The 22,859-nt window shown below is 41.8% G+C and overlaps 1 protein-coding gene across 1 annotated transcript in view; it reads left to right on the forward strand.

Annotated features, from left to right (window-relative positions):
* BTBD19 (BTB domain containing 19) overlaps positions 1-18,740 on the forward strand; it is a 54,651-nt gene extending 35,911 nt beyond the window's left edge. Inside the window, exons 5-8 of the mRNA XM_083620213.1 lie at positions 11,851-11,919; positions 12,398-12,529; positions 14,975-15,100; positions 15,699-18,740. Coding sequence (XP_083476339.1) covers positions 11,851-11,919; positions 12,398-12,529; positions 14,975-15,100; positions 15,699-15,833 — 462 coding nt within the window. The 3' untranslated portion in view covers positions 15,834-18,740. The remainder of the gene's footprint in view (positions 1-11,850; positions 11,920-12,397; positions 12,530-14,974; positions 15,101-15,698) is intronic.
* Positions 18,741-22,859: the final 4,119 nt, after the last annotated feature.

Consider the following 22,859-nt stretch of genomic DNA (forward strand, 5'->3'; position numbering starts at 1 on the left):
CCAAAGGTGTGTCAAGGTAGCAACCTTGAATGCAGCAAATCCATATGTTCTAAATGCACCCACATCCTCATTCCATGCTTCTCCCTTGTCCACTTGCACCACTCCACACTGCAGGTAGTGGTGGTGGTTATAGGACCATCACAAGCTGTGCAGTGGCTGAATATATACCATTCAATGAAAGCACATTAAAAGCACATGGTTTACCTCAAAGAATATTGGGGCCTGTAGTTTGTTAAGGGTGCTGGGAACTGTAGCTCTGTGTGGTATAAACTGCCAAATATACATACATAATCATTTAATTGTATGCCACCTTTCCACAGCTGAAACTGTGCTTAAGCTGGCTTACAATATGAAAAAGTTCAAAACACAGCAAAAGTAGTCAGAAACAATAAATAAAACATCAAAAAGTACACAACCAAACTGAACAGTTTCCACATAAATTATAATAAAGATACAAAAAAAATATCACTAAGAGCAACAGTAACTCCCTAACAGGGGCACCAGCTGGTGGGAGGCGAGGGCCCTTGCCCTCCCCCCAATTTTCAAGGAGGGGGATGGGCCCCTCAATATCCTGTGGCAATGTGCATTCCTTTATTTATTTAACATTTATTTATTTTTATTTATTTAAGATATTTATACCTTGCCCTTCAATAAAATTATATGGGAATCTTGCAAAATTTCAGACACAATGAAAGAAATTTAAAAATGCCCTTAAAAATATGCCCCCCCCGTTTCCTAATGCATGCTTTGTGGTTGCTGTTTTCCCAAGGGCATTTGTGAAATTTGTGGAGCTAAAGTAGGCTAACCAACTGATGCTGCTGCTATTTTTGAATGAGCCACTGACCCATATTTCTGTAGCCTAGGGGCTAGCACTATACTAATTAGGGGAAGGAAAGGGAATCCTGGACTTATTCCAGTACAGTGTATATACATACTCTCACCCCACTGAATAGATAACCAGTGCTCTGGTAGCACTATCTGTGCACCAATCACCTCTTGTGCAGGTGATGGTCCGGAATTGGCACTTATGTGGCCCCCACAGTGTATTCATACCCTCCAGCCTAGATAAAGCATGGTTAGACATTCTGATTTCCCCCTTGCCTGTGAGAAGGTAATCAAATCTATCCCTAAGCAGCAAACTCTGCACTGAGCAATGTGATGCAGTACATGCACTCTTTCTTCTGGTTATATCAGAAGGTACCCCTAAATTGTTTGATTAATAAGAGCACAATTTCTTCATCTTCACCCTGCCTGTGTATATTTTTTACCCCTATCTTCAATGGTCCTTCATGTGTTGGCAAATGCAGGAGGGCTGGACTTCCTGGCTGTAACCTCCATCATCATGTGGTGGCCCTGCCCTCCCAATCTTATTGCATTGAACATGGAGGCCTGAAGAAGGAAACTACTCCTGCCCAGGCAACCCAAGACACCATGTTCAGTGGAGTGAGAGTAGACCCCTACTGAATTGAGTCAGGAATTCCCTTTCCTCCCCCTAATTAGTATTGTGATTGAACCTGCCCTTGGGATCCAGAAGCCCTAGGCATGAAAGTCAAGAGTCAAAGTCGGCAGGACACACAACACCATAGGTGGAATCAGCAGTCACAGTCCCATTCTGCCTCTATGCACATGCAAAGGTTGTTTTTGTGAATAGAGCTAATGGATAACAGTATTCTTAACCAAACTAGCAGAAGGACACAGCACCAGTGCCATATTAGTCCCCACTCCCCATTGCAGTGCACATCCATAAGAAATTAGGTCCAAATACTAATTGATCACTATCAACGTATGTGGAGCCTCTTTCATGCTCATGTTTAGGTTAGTTTCATCCCACCTTCAGGCAGAGTCGGTGGATGTGAGACTAAAACGAGGACTCCTGGCCTGGGGAGTGAAAGCAGTACTAGTTACAAACAGAGTTGTGGGTTCACAGATACTCCCTCCCTTTTCCTGTTTTGCTGCAAAAAGAGAACAGATAAAGGGTAAAGCCTCACCGTGCGCTGTTGATGAACTTTTTGTGGCCAGGTCCAACCCAGTTTACCAGAATATCATCAGCATGATGACGTGTGCAAAACTCCCTCATATCTGTCTGTTAGGCTAGGTTTCTCCCACCTACAACAGGACGGATTCCCCTTAAGTTCTCTCCTCCCACCCCCATTACCAGTTAAAAATAATACTACTTAACTTTTGGTACTGTGGGAACATTTTATTTGTTTATAAAATGAAGTATCTGTTGCCTTTTGGTCCCCAGAAAGGACCATTAAGGCAGCTTGCAATTATAATAATGTGCAACACAAATGGACAAGAAGACTAAGTTAAGGTGGAGCTAGTTTAAACACAATCAAGTATTTAAATAGTCCAGAGCCGCCGATACAACACCAGGAAGATTTTTTTCAAAAAGTTTTTACATCTCACTAAACAACCATAAGAATGGGAGCCAAGTGAAGCTCGTGGGAAAGGTGTTCTGTGATATGGGTGCTGCACCCGAAAAGGTTCTGCTGCAACTGAATGTACCTTTGAGGGCACTTGGAGATGGAACATGCCTCAGATGATGAACATGGCGGGTGGACCAGTTTACGTGAGAGGACAAGGCAGTCCTTTGAGTATCATGGTCCCACCAAACCATTTAGGGCTTCATAGACCTAAATGTATCTTAACCATGTTGGGACTGGTTGCATCAGCCCCTCTACTGCTTCTTTTTTTCCTCTGCAAAGACAATCTCCAGAGATGAAAACCATGAAGCAATTATTCAGGTCTGCAGCAAAGCTGTTGTCCAAACTCAGATGGTTCCGGCTGTTAAACAGGAAAAACATTTCTTGTTTTCACAGATGTGCCATCTGACAGAGTGCAGACATCCAAGGTTTAGTGGGCAAAAATATAAAATAATGTTAACTCGCATGACAAAGCACTCCTTGCAGTTATCTCCCCAGACCTGCTTATTGAGCATTCATCTCAGTTTGCTTGCACAAAGAGTGGAGATAATTCAATGTTAGCTGCTTCTGATTTGTTTGCAGGGAGGTTATACATAACTGAGTCAAGTGATTGTTATCTTGCACTTTCTGCTGCATTGCCCTGTCACTTTCCATACCACAAGAAGTCTGGGTGTTTTTTTTATTTAAAAAAGTGGTTTGCTAACTGCATAACCTAAATTTGTCAGTAAGTGACTGAATCTCACTCAAAAATAGTGACAGTTTGGAAGCAGCTTGATTTGCTCTAGTAGAAGATGTTGAAGTCTCCTGCTCCACAAATGTTGATGCCTTGGACAAGACATGCACTTTCAGTCTTTGGACAGAAATGTGTTTTAAAGTTGAGGTTCGTTGAGTCCTTAAGTATATGATAAGATTTGGAAATATAAAATTTCCATTCATTCACAAAATTCAGGAAAAGGAAAAAATCAGGAGGGGAAATGCATCCTGGGCAGCGGGTAGAGGAATGACTCTTTTGCTTCTTAACAATTGAGGTGTTGGTGTGACTGGGATACCTACCTCCAGCTTCTTCATTGATAGTTTTTAAGGAAGCATGCTGGCATCTCTCACTTCTTTCCTCCACAAGAGTTCTTCAAGTGGACATACACAGAGAGACTGATTCTGCTAAACACAGAAAACTTCATGCTTTCTGAAAGCAGGCTGGTTGACTCCTGATTTGTCACAGGATTGGTCTGCTCTCCCTCATGCCTTTAGCTCAGGGGTGCCTGCCACCTTTGACCCTCCAGATGTTGTTGGACCACAACTCCCATCACCCCCTGACCATTAGCCATGCTGGCTGTGGCTGATGGGAACTGGAGTCCAATAATATATGGAGGGCCACAGACTCCTCATCAGTGATATCACAGGAGGACCCATAACTCTTGTTCACACCACGCTTCCCATACAAGCCGTCAAATACAGGCAGCTATATAAGGCTATGGTGAGAAATGAACCATATCCAACTGAAGTGGAGGCAGACAGATAATCTCCCCACCTCATGTCTCTCTCTCGGCTGAATTACATCTGTGGTATTCACAGAATGCATTTCATTGACCTGACACCCAAAGCTTAATGAGCCCTAGGCAAAACCCTTAGACATATAATGGCTACAGAATGAGGAGAGTCACAGTTAATTTCACCAGAGACAGCTGGACAATACATTTGCACCCCATTGTGTCAGCTTTCAAGATACAGCTCATCCAGTTGTTCTCCATCCTGTTCTATGTATGTAACTGGCTTCTTCCAGTTGAGTTGCATTTCAATTTTCTGTTTAGAAGAACCGGGCATTTCTACCAATATAGGAATCCCTAATGCTGGAATGGATCATGTTGCCAAATTGGGTAGAGGGTACAAACCTGGGCTAGTTGATCTCTAAGAAGGGCATGGCCTATGCCAGGCATGGCCAAACTTGACCCTCCAGCTGTTTTGGAACTACAACTCCCACCATCCCTAGCTAAGAGGACCAATGGTCAGGGAAGATGGGAATTGTAGTCCCAAAACAGTTGGAGGGCCAAGTTTGGCCATGCCTGCCTATGTCCCTTTGTGGGGAAAGCATTCCATATATGTGAAGTGTTGCTTCTGGCAGTTCCCATGTGATACAGGGATCAGTTCCTGTAGGAGACATGAGATTTGGTGGTGTCATATGTAGTGGGCTAGCCATACCCATGTGTCAGAATTCCCCCTTTTTAGGAGGCTGGGTTGACTGGAACTCATAGTTTCTACTGCATTCTCCCTTTTATTCTGTCTGATAATAGTGGAAAAACAATGTTGCTACTCTGGTCACATGTGGTTTGACGGCTGTTTACAGTGGTCAGCTGGTGCCGTTAATTGGAATCGTTAGTTTCCAGCTGCAGGCTTGGCCATGTGGTGGGGCTGGTGTATCCTGAAAGCAACCAGCAAGATAATGTGGTTTGCCACAAACACATTGTTTTCACACAGTAGAAATTGTTTATTTCTTGCTTAACTGCACAACTTACTCCTCCTAGTTCCCACCTGTAATTTGTGCTCACTGAGCCTGGGATATGTCTGACACGATATTCGCTAGTTCTATCCCCATGGGAATCAGCAGAGTAAGCAGACATCATCACTTTCTATGGGGACTGATCATTTTCCTTGTAGCACTGAATCCACAGATGCTTCTATTGCTCTGCAGGAGATTATGTTGATATCATTTGGATTTTCAGATAGTGATACAAAGGGCTCATTCCACAGATGCATTTCTGGTTTTACTGAGGTGATACCTGCAAGTTCTGTCTTTAGAGATGGCCGAGCTTGACCTTTCAATAATATGAATGTTCATGTAGAAAGTAAAAAAACAAAAACACAACACACACACAAAAGTGACCCTGTTGCAGACAACATTAATTCAGAACTTGGCCTGTGTTTTAAACCATGTATACAGTGTGACACTTCTATATTAATAACATCACACAATGTGTTTAACAAGACATTATGCAGAAGGTAGGTGGAATTAGGGAGAGAAACCCTGAGTGATTGCAGGCCCATGTCTCTCCCAACTTAGAATGACTAGTGAACATTACATCCCCCACTTTACATTCATCAATTGAAAAGGTGGAAGAAATCCACTATTTTGTCGTTCTTTACCCATCCTGATTGTGAGTTCAGTTGAGTATTTAAAGGTTATTAGATGATAACTAATCTCATTTCACAGTTTCAGGTTGCCTACTTTATGTTAGCAGAAGCAATCAGAATAAGCTTGACCCACCATGCTTGCCTGCCTCATTCAGTGCAAGTAGATACTCCTTGCTTTGTTTACTTGGGGTATGTTCTCTTTGAAGGGATGTAAGAATTGCCCTGCTGGATTCAGTCAAAGGTCCATCTGTTGCTGCATCTATTTCAATTAGTAGCCAGACAAATGCCATATGGGATGCTTATCTTCAAGCAGTGTACAATGAAGGTAGATGTATGTGGACTATAGAAAGTAAATAATATGGCTGCTATCATTATGTTTATCATTGATATCCTGTTAATACCTGAGCCTTACACAGACCACGTAGAATGCTTTTCTGAAGGCTATCAAGCACATTTTCTCCACCATACCAGATATGATGGTAGATTTTTCCTGGGGTGTATCCAGGGAGTTGTGGCAGCCTTTCTGTCATTGTGATGGCATGTTTGGTGTTACACTGGTGAAGTGAGCTATCCACCACATCCTATTACTCCTCAATCAGCTTATTTTCAATTTCCTCAGTACCATCACATATCTTTTTTTAAAAAAGTTTTTTATTTATACAACAAGAAAAAAAGGAAAAAAACACAAATACCAAATAACACACAAATTACAAAAAAATAACCATAGACACATATTTTTTTTTAGCAAACAATAAAACATCTATTGGTCTTAACACTAAAGACCCAACCTCCCGTCTATTCCATATTTCAAATTCATATTACTTTTTGCCAATACACACTTTTAACATAATTTAACTTATTCTCAATAAATCTAATTTCTTATATCTACCTTGCAATTATTACTGAAGTTCCTCGAATGCTGCAACAGAATTTAAACTACTATATTTATTTTTCAGATAATCTTTGAAAACCTCCCATTTTGAAACAAATTCCTGTTTTGATTTGTTCTTTATTTTTTCTGATAAACCATCTAATTCGGCATATTCTGTCAGCTTTTGGATCCAATCTTGTATAGAGGGGATTTCATTACTCTTCCATTTTGCTGCGATCAAAACTCTTGCTGCTGCCGTCGCATATAAAAAGATACCCTTCCTCTTTTGTGGAATATCCAAATCTGTTATTCCCAGGAGGTAGGCCTCTGGTTTTTTGTTGAAAGAGATCTTTAGCATTTTTTGCAGTTCTGCATGGATACTCTCCCAGAATACCTGTATTTTCCTACATATCCACCACATATGGTAGAATGTTCCTGATTCACCGCATCTCCAACAATTACTTGACACATTTTTATACATTTTTGAAAGTTTCCATGGTGTTAGATACCATCGATGTTGCATTTTTTGAAAGTTCTCTCTAATCATGTAACAATTTGTGAATTTCCAATTGATCTTCCATAAATTTTCCCATTGGGCCATGGTTATTGAATGGCCAAAATCCTGGGACCACCTCACCATTGCCACTGTTACCTCCTCCTACTTGACTGTCCAGTCAAGGAGGAGTCGATACATTTTGGAAAGAGTTTTTCTTTTAGAATTTATAAGATCAGATTCGAATCGGGAAATTTCTGTTGAGAACCCCTTTTGTTTGTCAGATTTAAATTTTTCAAATAACTGATGGTATTGGTACCAGTCTGAGATGTGTTCTCTTATTTCCTCAAAGTTTTGTAATTTTATTTGGTTATCTTCATTTTTTAGAAGTGTTTTATATGTTGGCCAGCTTTCCTGAGTATTTTTCCGTTTTACTGCTATGGCTTCTATTGGAGAAGTCCACCACGGGACTTTAGGCTCCATCAGGTCTTTATATTTTTCCCATACGAAATCGCCTGGGCCAGACGGTCTACCAATAGAATTATTTAAGACCTATATAGATTGGTGGGCAGAACCCTTAGCTCAATTGTTTACTCTCATAGATAAATATGGGATCATACCTGAGATATGGTTAAGATCAATAATTATCCCAATCTTTAAAAATGGCGACCCAAAAGAACCAAGGAATTATAGACCGATAAGCCTATTATCGGTGATAGGGAAAATCTACGCTAAGCACCTTTTATTTAAACTCCTTACCTGGATGAAAAATCTAAATTTACCAGGGAAAGAACAAATAGGTTTCTCCAAAGGTTGCTCTACATTAGACCACTGCCTTATACTTATGCATTTGGTTGAAAAATACAGATCTCAAAGGCAATCTAAGATATTTGCTGCTTTTGTAGATTTTCGTGGTGCATTTGACTCAATTGACCGCCCAAAGCTGTGGAGGAAACTCGCAGAATTAAAAATTGACCAGCGCTTATTGATCCTAATAAAAAATTTATACTCTTCCAATATCTGTCAAGTCAAACTTAACACCAAAGGTCACCTTTCATCAGACATCCCAAACTCGAAAGGGGTAAAACAAGGGTGTATTCTTGCCCCCTTCCTATTTAATTTATTCTTATCAGACTTGCCAGATCACCTTCAAAAAATAGAATCACATGCCCCTAAACTTAATCAGAAACCAGTTTCTCTGTTATTATACGCAGACGATGCTGTTCTATTATCATTAACGAGCTTGGGTCTGAAACGTCTTATATCTTCTCTGATCCTTTACTGCGAATGTAACAAGCTCTCTATAAATTACGAGAAGACAAAAATTTTGGTCTTCTCGAATGGTTGGAAATTAGAGAAATGGAAAATAAGAGGGCAGGAAATCCAACAAGTGAAAATCTATAGGTATCTGGGAATCTTATTCCAGAGCAATTTAGGGTGGGCAAATCATCGCACAAATGCCATAAAACAGGCAAAGTGCACCTCATCAGCAGTTACCCGTTTTTATTATCAGAAAGGCAATCAATTTATTCCTGCGGCCAATCAGATATTCCAAACAAAAGTGCAATCCCAGATATTCTATGGAATACCGCTATGGGTCCAAGCATATAATAGTGATTTAAAAAAGATTCACTCCAGCTTTCTGAGACGTATTCTTGGACTCCCAGCTGTGACCAAATATGAAACAATGTGTGCAGAAATAGGCATACACACAATGGAATATTGGGCCTGGTCCACCTCAATAAAGTACTGGTTACGCTGCCATTTTCGCTGCCCTCCATCAAGTCTGCTCGCTGATTTGCTCAAAGACTCCTACAAATCAAGATGGTATCAGTACCTCGAAAAAAAGATTGAATCTTTAGGCATCGAGCTGGAGCCCCTGTACAATTCTAATGAGCAATACATTTTCCATAATATCCTAACTAGACTAAAGGATGTCGAGAGGCAAAATATTATGGCAGCTGTAAACAAAATTTGTTCGCCCATATTCTATGATTTAAATATCTTAGATAGCAGAGCCAATTACGTCACCAAATTAATAATTCCAGCCCAACGTAGGGCTTTTATGCTGGCCCGTTTGAATGTTTTTCCCTCAGCATTTGTCAGGGGAAGATATCAAAACATCCCTAGAAACAAGAGATTCTGCAGATGTTTTATGAATGTCCCGGACACGGTAGAGCACATTCTCTTTCAGTGCCCATTGTACAGTACGCTCCGTCAACGCGTGCTGTCCCCTCTTTTGGGTGGTCTGGAGCCCCAACAAGGTGAATGTGTGGGATTCTGCCTATCCGACGTTGACCAAAGGGTAACGGCGGGGGTAGCCGAGTTTTTGGTAGCAGTCCTCCAAGGAGCAGGTTAACAAGGAAAACCACTGATTTTATATGTATATAAATATATATGTATGTAGCCAACTGCTGCCTTTCTGTATATATCTCAAGGCTTCTATATGTTACTTTTTCTTTTATCGTTTTGTTTGTATAATGCCTAATAAAGGTTTGAATAAGTAAGTAATTTTTCCCATACAGCAAAGAGTGATTTTCTTATTATATGGTTGGTAAAATTTTTATGAATTTTCGCTTTTCCATATATCAGGTAGGCGTGCCATCCCCAGCGGTTGTCAAAACCTTCCAGGTCCAGGAGGTCCGGATCCTGCAACGTGCACCAATCTTTTAGCCAGGTGAAACAGGCTGCCTCATAGTAAAGTTTTAAGTCGGGTAGGGAAAAGCCTCCTCTCTCTTTTATGTCTATTAAGATCAGGTGTTCAATCCTAGGTTTCTTCCCTTCCCACAGGAATTTGGAAATTTCTCTTTGCCATATCTTGAGACAACCTGCTTCACCCAGTATTGGAATCATTTGAAATAAAAAGATTAATTTTGGAAGCACATTCATCTTTATAATGGAAATCCTACCCAGAAATGTTAATTTTAGTTTACTCCAGGTTACAAAAGTTTTTCTAATCTCTAACCAAGTTTTGGTGTAATTATCCTGAAATAGGTTTATGTTCTTGGGGGTGATCCAAATACCCAAGTATTTTGCTTTTGAGGAGATTTTCAGGCCCAGTATTTTTTCTAAGTCGTCCTTTTCTTCTGTGGTTACATTTTTAACAAGCATTTTTGTTTTTGTTATATTCAGCTTAAAGCCTGCCACCTCTCCAAATTCTTTAATCAATTGATTACCATCACATATCTTAATGTCATTTGCAGTGCAGTCCTTCACATGCTTCATTATAAGTAAGTCCCATTGTGGAATAAACTAGGTGAAATGCCATTCACACACTTAGCATGACTGGCTTTTTAAAGGGAAACTACAGGCCCAGGGACCACAATCTGCATTGAGACCCTGGCTTGGAGGGCAAGGGACTTTAGCCTTTAGGAGAGGGGCTGGTCTTGATTGAGATCACAGTACGAGGCAGTACTATTCCCCATTCCTGGGTCTTGCACTCCTGTAATTTACTTTTAGAAAGGCATTGATGCAATTACAAATTACATGAATAGCCACTTCTAGTTTGGCCCAAGTTTAGTGGGGCTTACTCCCAAGTAGTGGGCATAGGATTGCAACCTAAAATGTTATGTTTAAAAATAATTTTAACCAAAGCTTTGCATTTTTTTATGGAAGACGTGTAAATATTTTAAGAGATGACAATTCAGTTAGCATAAGCTTCTCTTTCATTGTTTACATTTTTAAAAGACAATGAAGGCATTGAAAATTATTAATATACTAATTTTAGCCTGCCCCCAAGAGGTGCTGATTAGAGCTATATATATTTCGAAGTATAGACTTCTGGGTTAAAAAAAAGTTATAGCTTTGAAACTGCCCAGTCATTTTGTTACGTTCCAAATTAATTTTATGATACAATGCATTTTTAGAAATGAGAAAGATTCCATGGGAAAATGTAGTAGTGGAAAAATTTCTACTCAACATCCGCAGTATTAACCCACTGAACACCAAATCGCAAACATATTTGGTCATTTTGAACTCTGTTACTTAAACTACGTTATAAGACAGCTTGTGGTTGGGTGCAAAATCAGGTTTTGTGTTTGTAACGAGTAATTCAGACTGGTACAATGAAGGTAGGAATCCTATGACATCCCCATCATTATATAGAATGGGCATGTGAAACAGCTCTCGGCCCCATCTCTTTGATTTCCAGAGGAACTTTGCTATTCTAGAACACACAGGCTTGCATTTGGTCCTGGGAAAGGATCTACTGATTGCAGAGACTTTCCCAAGTTTACCCATAACGTATCCTCCAACAATTCTCCAAGGAAAATAGGGACGTCCCATTCCATAATGATAATTTTACTATTTATACCCCACACATCTTACTGGGTGGCCCCAGCCACTCTGGGCAGCTTCCAACATATATAAAAATAATATTAAACATTAAACATTAAAAAACTTCCCTGTACAGGATTGCCTTCAGGCAGCTTGGGGCTCGAATAACTCCATACCCTCCAACATTTCTCCCAATGAAAATAAGGACATCCTACCATGCCCTCCAACATTTCTCCAACGAAAATAGTGACGTCCTAAGGAAAAGTGGGACATTCCATGATCAAATCAGAAACTGGGATGGCTTCTCTAAATCAGGGACATCCCTGGAAAATAGGGACACTTGGAGGATCTGCCATAAGTATCTCCATTGTGGGAGAGGGGAGGACTTTTGATGGTATTTCTTCCAGGTTCAAATACTTAGAATGAAATGAAAAGCAAACTGCAGCCAGCTCTGTCACTCCCAACCCACTATCCTTTTCTGCTTCTCCTCTACCTAAAGCCCCAACATTCTTTCATGGATGGGCATCTGGTTGGTCTGTGTGAGAACAGATTAGATGGACCTTTGGCCTTATCCAGCAGAACTCTTCTTACGTTCTCTCAGCTTTGTCTCTTTAAACACAGCCTTTTATCAATTTTTCTTCTCACTCTCTTAATGGCAGGCAGCTGTAGCATATGGGCAGGTGGATTTGCAGATGCATTGCCTGGCTTTCATCGAGAGTTGTACTCAGGTAAGCACAGGACAAGTGCAGAGGTTTTCCCATGAAATATGGAGGTCATATTCTAACCAGACCTCTTCTCTATAGGGAAGAGCATTTGATATATTTATATCCCACCTTGCTTCCATTACAGTGGCATATATAGGGTGTCCAGAGTTGCTGTGTCATGTGCTTTCAGACCATGCTGGCTCAGTATCATGATGTGGTTATGCAGGGAACAGGGTGCCACCGGCAGACATGACCTGTCCTCCAGATTACATCATCTCTCAGTACCTCGGTGCAATTGGGAAGGATGGTGGTCTTTGTGCTTCATCATGGTAGGAAGAGGACTAATGCAGTTTATCTCACCTAGCAGACCTACAGTAACTATTTCAACTCTAAACTCTCAATGGACATACCATGGGTACCTTACTACTTAGCTGTGGCCACCATTTTTTAATGACAGAGGAGTTCTCTCCACTCCACAGATGAGCTGCATATTTTCCCCCAGGATGTGGTGCTAACACGTGGCTTCTTGGAACTGTCGGAACTGGCAATGCAAACTATCTTGCACAGTGACTGTTTGGCCATCGATGAGGTGAAGCTGATTCGTGCTGTTCGGGAATGGGCTCATGTTGGATCTGTAAGTGCTCATTACGTGGTGAGAAAAAGGAGAAAAGGGAACAGGGAGCAGGGATTGAGGATCACACTCACGGGGTTTTCTTAGAAAATGTATAGAGCTGAAAGGAACTAAAAGTCATGTAGGGGAGGAATGATTGTGGATGCTCCCTGGTGATAGCAGGTTGCTGTGGAAGTGGGGAGTGCATAATTTTGCCCCACGTAAGTTGGAGAGGCAGCAACAGAAGTGAGACTGCTGGTGCTCCATATAAATACAGGCTTGCACAGTTGGTGGGTGGGGCTGGTTGTCTCTGCTGTATTTCACTAAAAAGGATATACCAAGAGCTCAGGCCACAAGTTTCAATATAAGGAATAATTCCTACTCGAGAGTTGAAAAGAAAAACGTGTATATTCTGCTAAGAATAACAATTTGAAGCTGATAGTAAATTTAAACACAACGTGTAAGTACGATAGTTTTAAGTAAATTTAAACACAACGTGTAAGTACGATAGTTTTAAGGTAAAACGTTTAAGTACAGGAATAATGTAGTTTCAAATATGCAGTGATATAGTATAGAGGTACATGAAATACCAGTACACAACAATTATTTTGTACAAGTCTCAATGGCAGTCAAAAGGAGTCCATATTATATAGAATCAGAATAAGGAATAAAGAATCAAATAGGGCCGAAAAGGAGTATCCGGAGTGTGAATCAGATGTACGACTCAGTAGTGGTGACCAGGACAGGGCCCTGTTTCGGAGTAAACGCCTTCTTCAGCTGGTAATATCAAATAATATGTCAAAATAAATCAGATTCTTCAATACCATAGATCATAAATATAATAAAGTATATAAATTCTAAAGTGTATTAACACATATCATGATATTTGGTTCCATACCTCGGTTTTTTGAGGACTATAAATCTGTTGGAAGTCTGTATCATTTAATTCTTTTATGTACCTCTATACTATATCACTGCATATTTGAAACTACATTATTCCTGTACTTAAACGTTTTACCTTAAAACTATCGTACTTACACGTTGTGTTTAAATTTACTTAAAACTATCGTACTTACACGTTGTGTTTAAATTTACTATCAGCTTCAAATTGTTATTCTTAGCAGAATATACACGTTTTTCTTTTCAACTCTCGAGTAGGAATTATTCCTTATATTGAAACTTGTGGCCTGAGCTCTTGGTATATCCTTTTTAGTGTATTTCCAACAAGAACTCCAATTTCTTTAACGATTACTATGGCCAAATCTGCTGTATTTCAGTCAGCTAGTAGTTATTATTGTCTCCATATGTTAGTTGTTTTAGTTTATACTGATGTTTAAAAGGATCTAATTGTTCTGTGTCGTATTTTTCGGTGATATTTTTATAATGTTGGGAACCGCTCAGACAGTTTTTGGAGGAATGAAACATATATAAATTACCTAAATAATAAAAATAACTGCAACCCATTGGCCAAAGGCAGCAACTTACACCTTTCTTGAGTATATAAAACGTTTTCCACAGAATTATGTGGCTGGAAAATAAATGTACAACCGACAAACCACTTCACATTAATAGCAGATGTTAATCTACAGTTATTTGCAGGTTTTCCATAGCATTGGTGTTAGGGCTCTAACTCTCTCTCTCACACCCACACTGAGTCCATCTCCCTCATTTAACTACCACCAGGCCCGGCTCCAAGATAGAAGAATCTTGGTTTTCAGACCAGTCAATCAGGCACCGCAGCTGCAATATTCTAAACCTAATGAGCCAGTCCAGTGCTCTCCTTCAGTAAATTTGCTTAGAGCTAACCACCTACCAACCAACAGAATCTAGGCTACAGTGTGTTCCAGGCAGATAAGAAAGGGTTGTAGGATAGAGCAACTGCTTTGCATGCAGATGGTCCCAAATTCAGTCCCTGAGAACTTGAGGCGAGGTTGGGAGATACTCCTGTCTGAAATACTAGAAATCCCTTGCAAGTCCATGTGGTAGACACTACTGAGCTAGACACTACTGACTCAGCATAAGGTAGCTTCCAAGGTTCCTATGATGCACTTGCCCCAGTGAAATGACAGCCATCAAATTTCCCTATGTTCTTATCAAAAGCTGCCTACAAAGCAAGTAGCTCCAGCTTAGCTAAGAAAGAGAGATGAGAAACATCCAGGAGAACATGGGAACGTTCCCACTGGTGCCCCCATCACATGAGTTTTCCCTATTTCTACCCAGCTGCAAGAGCACGGAGCAGGGCCCACTAAATCCCAGGAATTCTGAGGTGCCTTTCTCTGATACTCCACATCTCCCATTGTTTGGCGACCCACTCCCTGGAACTGAAAATTATTTCCTTCCCTTTCCCCAGAGTTTCTGCTGCATCACAGCAGTTCAGAACTAGGACAGCTTATGGCGTGATTGCTTATCCAGGTCTGTCAGCAGCCCCTCTCCCCTGGCCTGTGCTGATCCTGAACTCCCTTTCTGCAGGCTGTTCTAGACAGAACTGTGCACGATGTGGCAGCAACAGTGGTGCCAGGGCTGCGTCTGGATCTGCTGTCACCAAGTGAGCTGACCACGCTGGAGGAGGAGAACAAGAAGGACCAAATGATTCCAGTGAGAGAGGCTACCCACCTCAGTAATAGCTTTTTGCACCAGCTTGCATGGATCACATGCCTCTCCCTGTCTTTAGAGCGCTTGCTCCTTCTTTTCATATTTAATTAGCTAAAATGAGTGGCAGAGAAGAAGCGCCTTTCCTGTGGTTTGCAGAAGTACATAAGACTTTTAGGGGAGTGGGGAACCTTGAGGGAGGTGGGACCTAAAATAGCTCTGTGACGACTGAGAAAGCTCAGTGGCCAGACCACAGAATACTGACTAACTCACTGGGGAAGTTGTGGAAGGGATGAGGGTACAGGAATAGAATGGAATATCCTGAAAGAAAGCATCACTGGCTCAGTGGAACCCTGGACAAGAGCACATGTAGTGTTCTGAGACCAAGAGAGTTTGTTGGTTTACTAGGTGATGGCCTCAGGGCCCCTGAGGGAAGAGAAGTGGCCGTCTCTACTTCTTCCATCTGCTTCCCACTGTATCCTCCTCAATTCTCCTGCTTAGACACCATTCTGCTGCATTACCCACCTGGGTATGGTTCCCGCTGATCTTCACTCCTGTCCAGCACTGGCCTGAATATAATGGATTTGTTTCTACCCTTGCCTAGGTGGAAAGCCTGGCTCAGGCCTGGAAGATGCATGCACTACGGAAGGGGTGTGGAATGCGGTCCTCCTTGTGCCAGCGCCGGCATGGAACACTGTCGCGGGAACATCAACGCCCCCTTGACCCACAGCACAAGTGACATGGTGACACCTGAATAAGAAGGGGGTAATACTTCCATGCCCAGCCCATCCAGCTTTGCTCATGTTGGCACTGGGAACTTGCAGCTGCTGCTCTGAATGCCTTGGGGGCACCCTGCCTGGAGCCTGAGCCTTACAGTCCAATTGGCAGAGAGAGGTAGGGGAGAGTTCCATTATGTGAGGGGGAAAGGCCTGGTTCCCATCAGAGGTAGACAGGTTCCATCCAGGCTAGGGTTGTACAGTGGTACCTCGGGTTACAGACGCTTCAGGTTAAAGACACTTCAGGTTACAGACTCTGCTAACCCAGAAATAGTATCTCGGGTTAAGAACTTTGCTTCACGATGAGAACAGAAATCACGTGGCGGCAGCGCAGTGGCAGTGGGAGCCCCATTAGCTAAAGTGGTACCTCAGGTTAAGAACAGCTTCAGGTTAAGAACGGACCTCCAGAACGAATAGTTCTTAACCAGAGGTACCACTGTATCTAATATCTGGTTTTTGATTCTTTTGTTTCTTCCAATCCCAACCTGCTCTTAGTGTAGTGATGAGTGTGTCAGACTGAGACTGAGCAGGGAGAGAGAGAGAGACCCAGGTTCAAATCTCCACTTACCCTTGAAGTCACACTCTCTTAGCCTGATCTTTCTCACACGGCACCAGGCGTGCTTCCCTGGGGAAAGCACTCCTCCATAAGCAGAGAGCCACCACTGAAAAGGCCCCGTTCTCATGTTGCCATCCCCTACACTTCCCTCAAAGATGGCACATAGAGAAGGGCCTCAGATAATGAACACAGTGTCCAGATAGATTCATGTGGGCAGAGGCAGTCCTTGAAGTGCTGGGGGTCCTGAGCAGCATAAGGCTTTATAGATCAAAACCAGCACTTTGAATTGAGCCCCCAAACTAGCTGGTAGCCAGTGCAGTTGTGCCAAGATTGTTATATGCTCAGACTATCCTGCCCCAGCTAGCAATCTGGCCACCTTATTCTTCACCATGGCTCGCCTACCACAAGGGACAAAGGGTAGGAGAGATGTGTTTACTTGGACTGGTCATGGAAAGGTGCTCCTACATTGCAGTGAATGTTTTCATTGTAGACAATAGGGTGTGTCATAGGAAATCCTGAGCACTATCGTATAATCAGCTACCATAAACAGTGCTTTCTTAATACTTCGATGCACTTTCTGTTAAGCAACCAGCTTATCACTTGAAAACTGCCACTCCAACCGACCTTCTAAATTGCACCCGTTACTAAAAGTTATAATTGCATCTACTCAGAGTAGTGCTTATACATGCTTGTCAGTCTGTGTCAAAACACGGGAGCTAAGGTCTCCTTGACACTTATCTCACTTATCTCAGAAACATTGCTTAGTATAATATACTCATCTATATGAGTCACTTTTCCGCTAGGAGATTGCAAAAGTTACAAGGGCCAGGTTCAAAAGCTGGTCAAGTTGTGGGAGATGGTTCTGTAATGACCCAAGCCCTCATAGAAACTGGCTGTTCTGTGGGCAGGATCATCCCTTTGCACTTACACAAATAATGTTGTCTTTTCTTTTAAATGGAAATAGAACCTCATCTTAAAATAATAAGAACAGCAAGCATTATAAATAAAACTCATTCCCCTTTAACGTAATCCAAACAACTTCTTATGATCTTTAGCATTTTCCAACTAGTCCCTAGTATAAGTAATATGAAGGAAACAAACAAACCAAAGAACACATTTGGATACTGATAGCAGCAAGGTTGCTCATCATCCAAACTTGGATGTATTTGCATGGTTTAACAATGGACTTAGTTAAAGATAAAGGAACCCTGGACTGTTAAGTCCAGTCAAAGGCGACTATGGGGTGCATTACGATGATAATGATCATGATAAATTACTAATTTCCCAGTCTTCAGCCTAAGGTCCCAGAGCAGGTTATAACAATAAAACAACAGAAATAAGGTGGGTCCTAAGAATATACACCTAAATGTCAAAAACCAGGGTGAATAGGTGTGTATAGAGACGGGTTATAGCTGAAAAAAAATACTACTACTACTACTACTACTAATAATAATACAAAAGAACTGCCTTCAGAAGTTGTGTAGTTCTTTATCTCCTTGACACCTGATGGGAGGGCATTCCACAGGGAGGGTGCCACTGCCAAGAAGGCCCTTGCCTGGTTCCCTGTAACGTCACTTCTCGCAGTGAGGGAACTGCCAGAAGACCCTCGGGGGATAACCTCAGTGTCTGAGCTGAATGGTGGGGGTGGAGACACTACTTCAGGTATACTGGGCTGAGGCCATTTAGGGCTTTAAAGGTCAGCACCAACACATTGAATTGTGCTCGGAAGCGTACTGGGAGCCAGTGAAGATCCTTTAGGACCAGTGTTATATGGTCCCAGCGGCCACGCCCAGTCATCAGTCCAGCTGCTGCATTCTGGATTAGTTGCAGTTTCCGAGTCACCTTCAAAGGTAGCCCCACACAGAGCGCACTGCAGTAATCCAAGCGGGAGATAACCAGAGCATGTACCACTCTGGCGAGACAGTATGTTTAAAGTGTTGAATAGCAAGGAAACACCAGGTGTGTTTTTTATACTACATGGTAGCAATTTATTTCATACACCAATGAAACAGGACTTAAAGAACAACATTGCAACTACAGATGCCATAACTGTCTCTGTCTCCTTTAGTATGAAGCAACTTTTATTTTTTGGGATGATGACGGGACTGTCGCTCAGATGTTGTACTTGATATATCATATTTTGCTGTAATAAATTACAGAACGCTTTTATAAATGCTATGTACCTCCACTGGTGGAACAAACTGAATGGGAGGGAGGAATAGGCTCAATTTCATTGTCATTATTTTATATATCTCCTCAAAATCTTTTTAGAAAACAACACATTCAGAGTAAATAAAATATCAGTTGGACAGAAGCAGTTGAAGTTTGCTATATCCAATATACAACTTACTCTCTATGCAACACAAATCAAAGGTTAGCTCCCTGAGCCTTGGGGAATTCCCTCACCTCCAATAGCCTCTTTCATGCAGCATATTCAGCCAATAGATGCTCCCAGAACTTCATTCTAAATTCCAGGGACTTCCCCCCCCCCCAATAGTCCCAACATTCTAGGAGTGGAACACATGGAAATGAACCCATCAGTCTGTATCCCCAGTGACTGACTTATGCAGAAGTAGTAACAGCTTCATTTTTAAAGACCAAGAAGCAAAGGATCTAACTGTAAGGGCCAGTTTCCCCCCCTAACAACACTGGCTCTGGTAAACAGCTCAGTCTTCATGTGGATGCTAGGGGTTCAGATTAACTTCTTAGATCAAGGTGTGGTGGATACTGTCACTATATAACCAGAGCTCACCATGAATGGGATTTGACTGTACTGTAGCCTCTGGCACAGTTGGCTGGCCACTCCTTTCAAAAAGAGGCCTGCTAGCCAGCTGCTTCAGGTCAGACACAGGTAAGTCCCATCTGGCACTGTTTGTTTGAGTACCTGGTTGCTAGGCAGGCAAATGGCCCAGGAAGTCCAGAGAAAACCTGCTTTTCACTGTATTGGAATGTGCTGAGTCACCTAAGTCCAGGAGTTGCTTTTATTTGCTTCTCAGTTGTGGGAAAAGAACAGCTACCCCAGACAAAGATGTGAGCCCTTTGGGGGAATTGTACAAGACAAGTGCACTGGAAATAAAATTGTGAGTTCAGCCATTTTGAACACTGAAGAAAAACTAAGAGCTAGATTTAATGCGATGGTGGGAGATTCACAATTGGATCTCCCATGATTTTCAAAACTGATAAATGCAGCTGGTGGGGGGTGAGATTCAGATCAGGAGGGGCACTGAAGAAGGGAATTACTCTCCCATCTCCATCTGGTTTCCTGGTTAAAATTCTCCTCCTTCTGCCCCTACACAGCTGCTGTTGCCACTTTATGGATTAAAACATATGGTGTCCTCCTTCATCCTGTAACAAAAAGATGAAGTCACAGGAACCCAGTTTAAAACGATATTAATATAAACATAAACATAAGATACAAGCCAAAGCCATTATGTGAACAACAATATAATTCTCTGAACAAATTGGTATGTGTAGACAGTGAAACAAATCTCCAAAATAATATTTACATTCATATCACTTTACATTGAGTTCTTGTGACTTGGTTACTTTCAGCTGGGGACTCCCTCCTCTGCTTTGCTTTTGTCTCCTTCCTCCTGTGTCACAGGCCCAATTTTCTTCTCTCCCATGGTTGCATTTGCCGTTTTTCTAAATCTGTTGGGAAGTCAGTAACAGCTCTCCCTTCTTGTTGTCTAGTTGCTGCTTAAGAAGCTGAGATGTGTTCTCTGGTCGTGTGGGCCGATAAGGTTTTTAAATAAACCTGTGTTTTCAACCACGTACCAGTTTTTTCAAAGCCCACGAGTGAGTGGGGACTGGTATAATTATTATTTTAAATCAGGTTACGAAAAGTTTGTTCACTTTTTCACCTTAGGCATAACAACACAAACATCATCTACTGCAAAACAGCAAATGACATACATACCATACAGCCATTTTCAAAACATCCTTCTAGCATTAGACAGCATCTGCTCCAGCAAAATATTCTCTATCTTTAACTGTCTAATAGGTGTTGTGCAGCCTGAACCTATGAATGTAAACGTCACTGAATTCATTAGAACATACCCCACAGCCTTGGTGCGAAACTACGCAAGACACAAGAGGTTTGTGTTTGGTTTTCCTGATGTTCCTGTTTCTCATGAAAAGCACCTTTGGAGTCCCAAATTAGAATGAAGGGGGGGCTTTTTAAACCATTTCCCTCTTTTATCCCTTTCCTTGAGCTAAACTGGTCCTCCCCTCCTGATGCTATTTGCCCTGCTGAGAAAAACTGATCCCAATCTCCTTCATCTCATGTAGTTCATTCCAAAGGCAGCAGACTTGTGCAAACTGTTTTGCATACATGCCTACAAATCTGTTATTTAATCTGCTCTTTTTAGTATACAATAAATGTTTTATTTTTTAAAAAAAAGAAAAGAAGAATATGCCTATTAAAAATAAGGACTGTCAAATCATTTTAAATAAAGGTGCACAGTCCTTGGAATGGTCTCCACCCTCCTCATATTGGGCAACATCAAAAGTGGCCACGCCCTGACTCACAGCTGTTCCCTGTCAGGTAGATTTTCTCCACAAAACCTATGGAGACTTGACAGAAATTTGTTCCAGATGCTGCACCTTTATCTTAAGGCCCAGGGCTGGGTGGGTTGGCCCTGCTGTTGTTTGGGCCTCATAAAAACCGGGAGGTGCCAGAAACTGGATGAGGAGAATGTGTCTTGTATAAATGTTACTGTCTTTATCTGGAGAATAAGGTCATCGTGCTCACAAAGCTATTCTTTTAATAGTATTGACTGTTGAGCTCATGTGGTCTAAATAACAGAAATATGTAGCAGGGTTTTGCCTATGCCAGCCGTTTGTGTGTCTACATGGCTGGGGGAGACTGAGGGAACAGTGGAACCAGCCCACCGTATGCAAAAACTGTCATCGTCTCAGCATTTTTGGGATGATGGTGCCTGTCCTTTCCAGGGAGATTTCCTGGACAACCAGTCATATGCCTGGCTGTAGCGGCTGCTGTGTAAACATACCCATAATACAAAGCAGGTACAGTGTTATCTTCTACTGGATCGTCTTACATTGGAGTATGTAAGCCTCTTTCTCACACAGAACTCTTAGGCAGGCAGACTGGGAATGCAATTCTTTCTGGGAATGCTTTGTCTAATTCCCAACATGGCCACTCCCTCTGACACCTAACTACTTATAATACAAGGAGTTGTTTACCTACCACACCTTTTTGAAAGTTGAACGGAGATATTTGGGGATCGTTACAATTGTGTTTAACTCTTGTGAGCCAGCACAATTTGCATTTGAAGTGCTAAAATCTTTGAAAACGGGCTGCTAAATTACATTTGTAACCAGTCAGGCGCCTGTCCCTCTCTCTGCCAAGTCCATAGCAAGAGCACATGGGATCTCAGGCACCCACACAGGGTCTGTGTCCCTTTGGAGAACAGAAGATACAGTGGAGGCTGTCGTGCTTTAAGAAATAGGGTTTATTCACCTAATTACAACCTTGGTCTGTGTCCAGATCTTACAGCATGACCTAGATCATTGCAGGCAGTTTTTCCTTCACCCTCACCATGATCTGTCTCCCCTTTTCTTCCTCTTTCTTCTTCCCAGAAGCCCCTTGCCCTCCCCCAGAGCAGTTACCCTGGCAACCTTCCAAATCCCCAGTCTCTGGTCTTACCTGGGACAAGTTGTTGTTGACTGGTTTGTGTAAGGCAGCCCGGGAACCCCCTTGCAGCTTATATTTCCCCTGCATATCACAAAGAACCCATAATCCTAGCATTTATTAATTTCTAGGGTTTAGGGGGATTCCCCCCAATTTCCATAACAGTATATACACCCAGACTGCAAGAAGGAGAGTCCAGTTTAATTTGAAAATTTGCATACTTAGGATTCTTACACCAAGATCAGTTAGTCAAATCAAAGATTGTCACTTTCAACATGGAGAAGGATTCTCTTGCTGGGTTTTCATCGGGTTCAGGACATCACACTCCACCAAACAGATGAGAGGTACTGTCAAAACTGTGGTAAATGTGCCAACCATCAATCAGAACTGTGTAAACTATTTTGGTGCACTCTTAAATCTGTGCTTATGCCAACACAAGATCAAGAACGGGCATATGGGGATACAGAAGGGGGAAAGTAGAGTGGTAAGCAAGGTTTCAAAAAGCACTGTACAGGCATCCCCTGTCAAATTATATGAGCCTTTACCAAGAACATATTTGGCACACTCAGACACACCCATTGATCACTGTCCATTCTAGAGTCAAATTTATTACTCAGCTAAGCAAGAGAGAGAACTTCAGTTAGTAAAAATTAGGTGCAGAGAATCACTTTTGTACTTCTGTACTGCCCTCTGGTGGGGAAAACAGATCTCTGATGCACATGATGCTGTTGACCAGGCCTGTTTGAATCCAGTTTCTTTGTTCTTTTCCAGTTCATTTGT

Source organism: Podarcis filfolensis (genome assembly GCF_964270895.1).
Source record: "Podarcis filfolensis genome assembly, chromosome: 6".
In the NCBI taxonomy this organism is placed as follows: Eukaryota; Metazoa; Chordata; class Lepidosauria; order Squamata; family Lacertidae; genus Podarcis; species Podarcis filfolensis.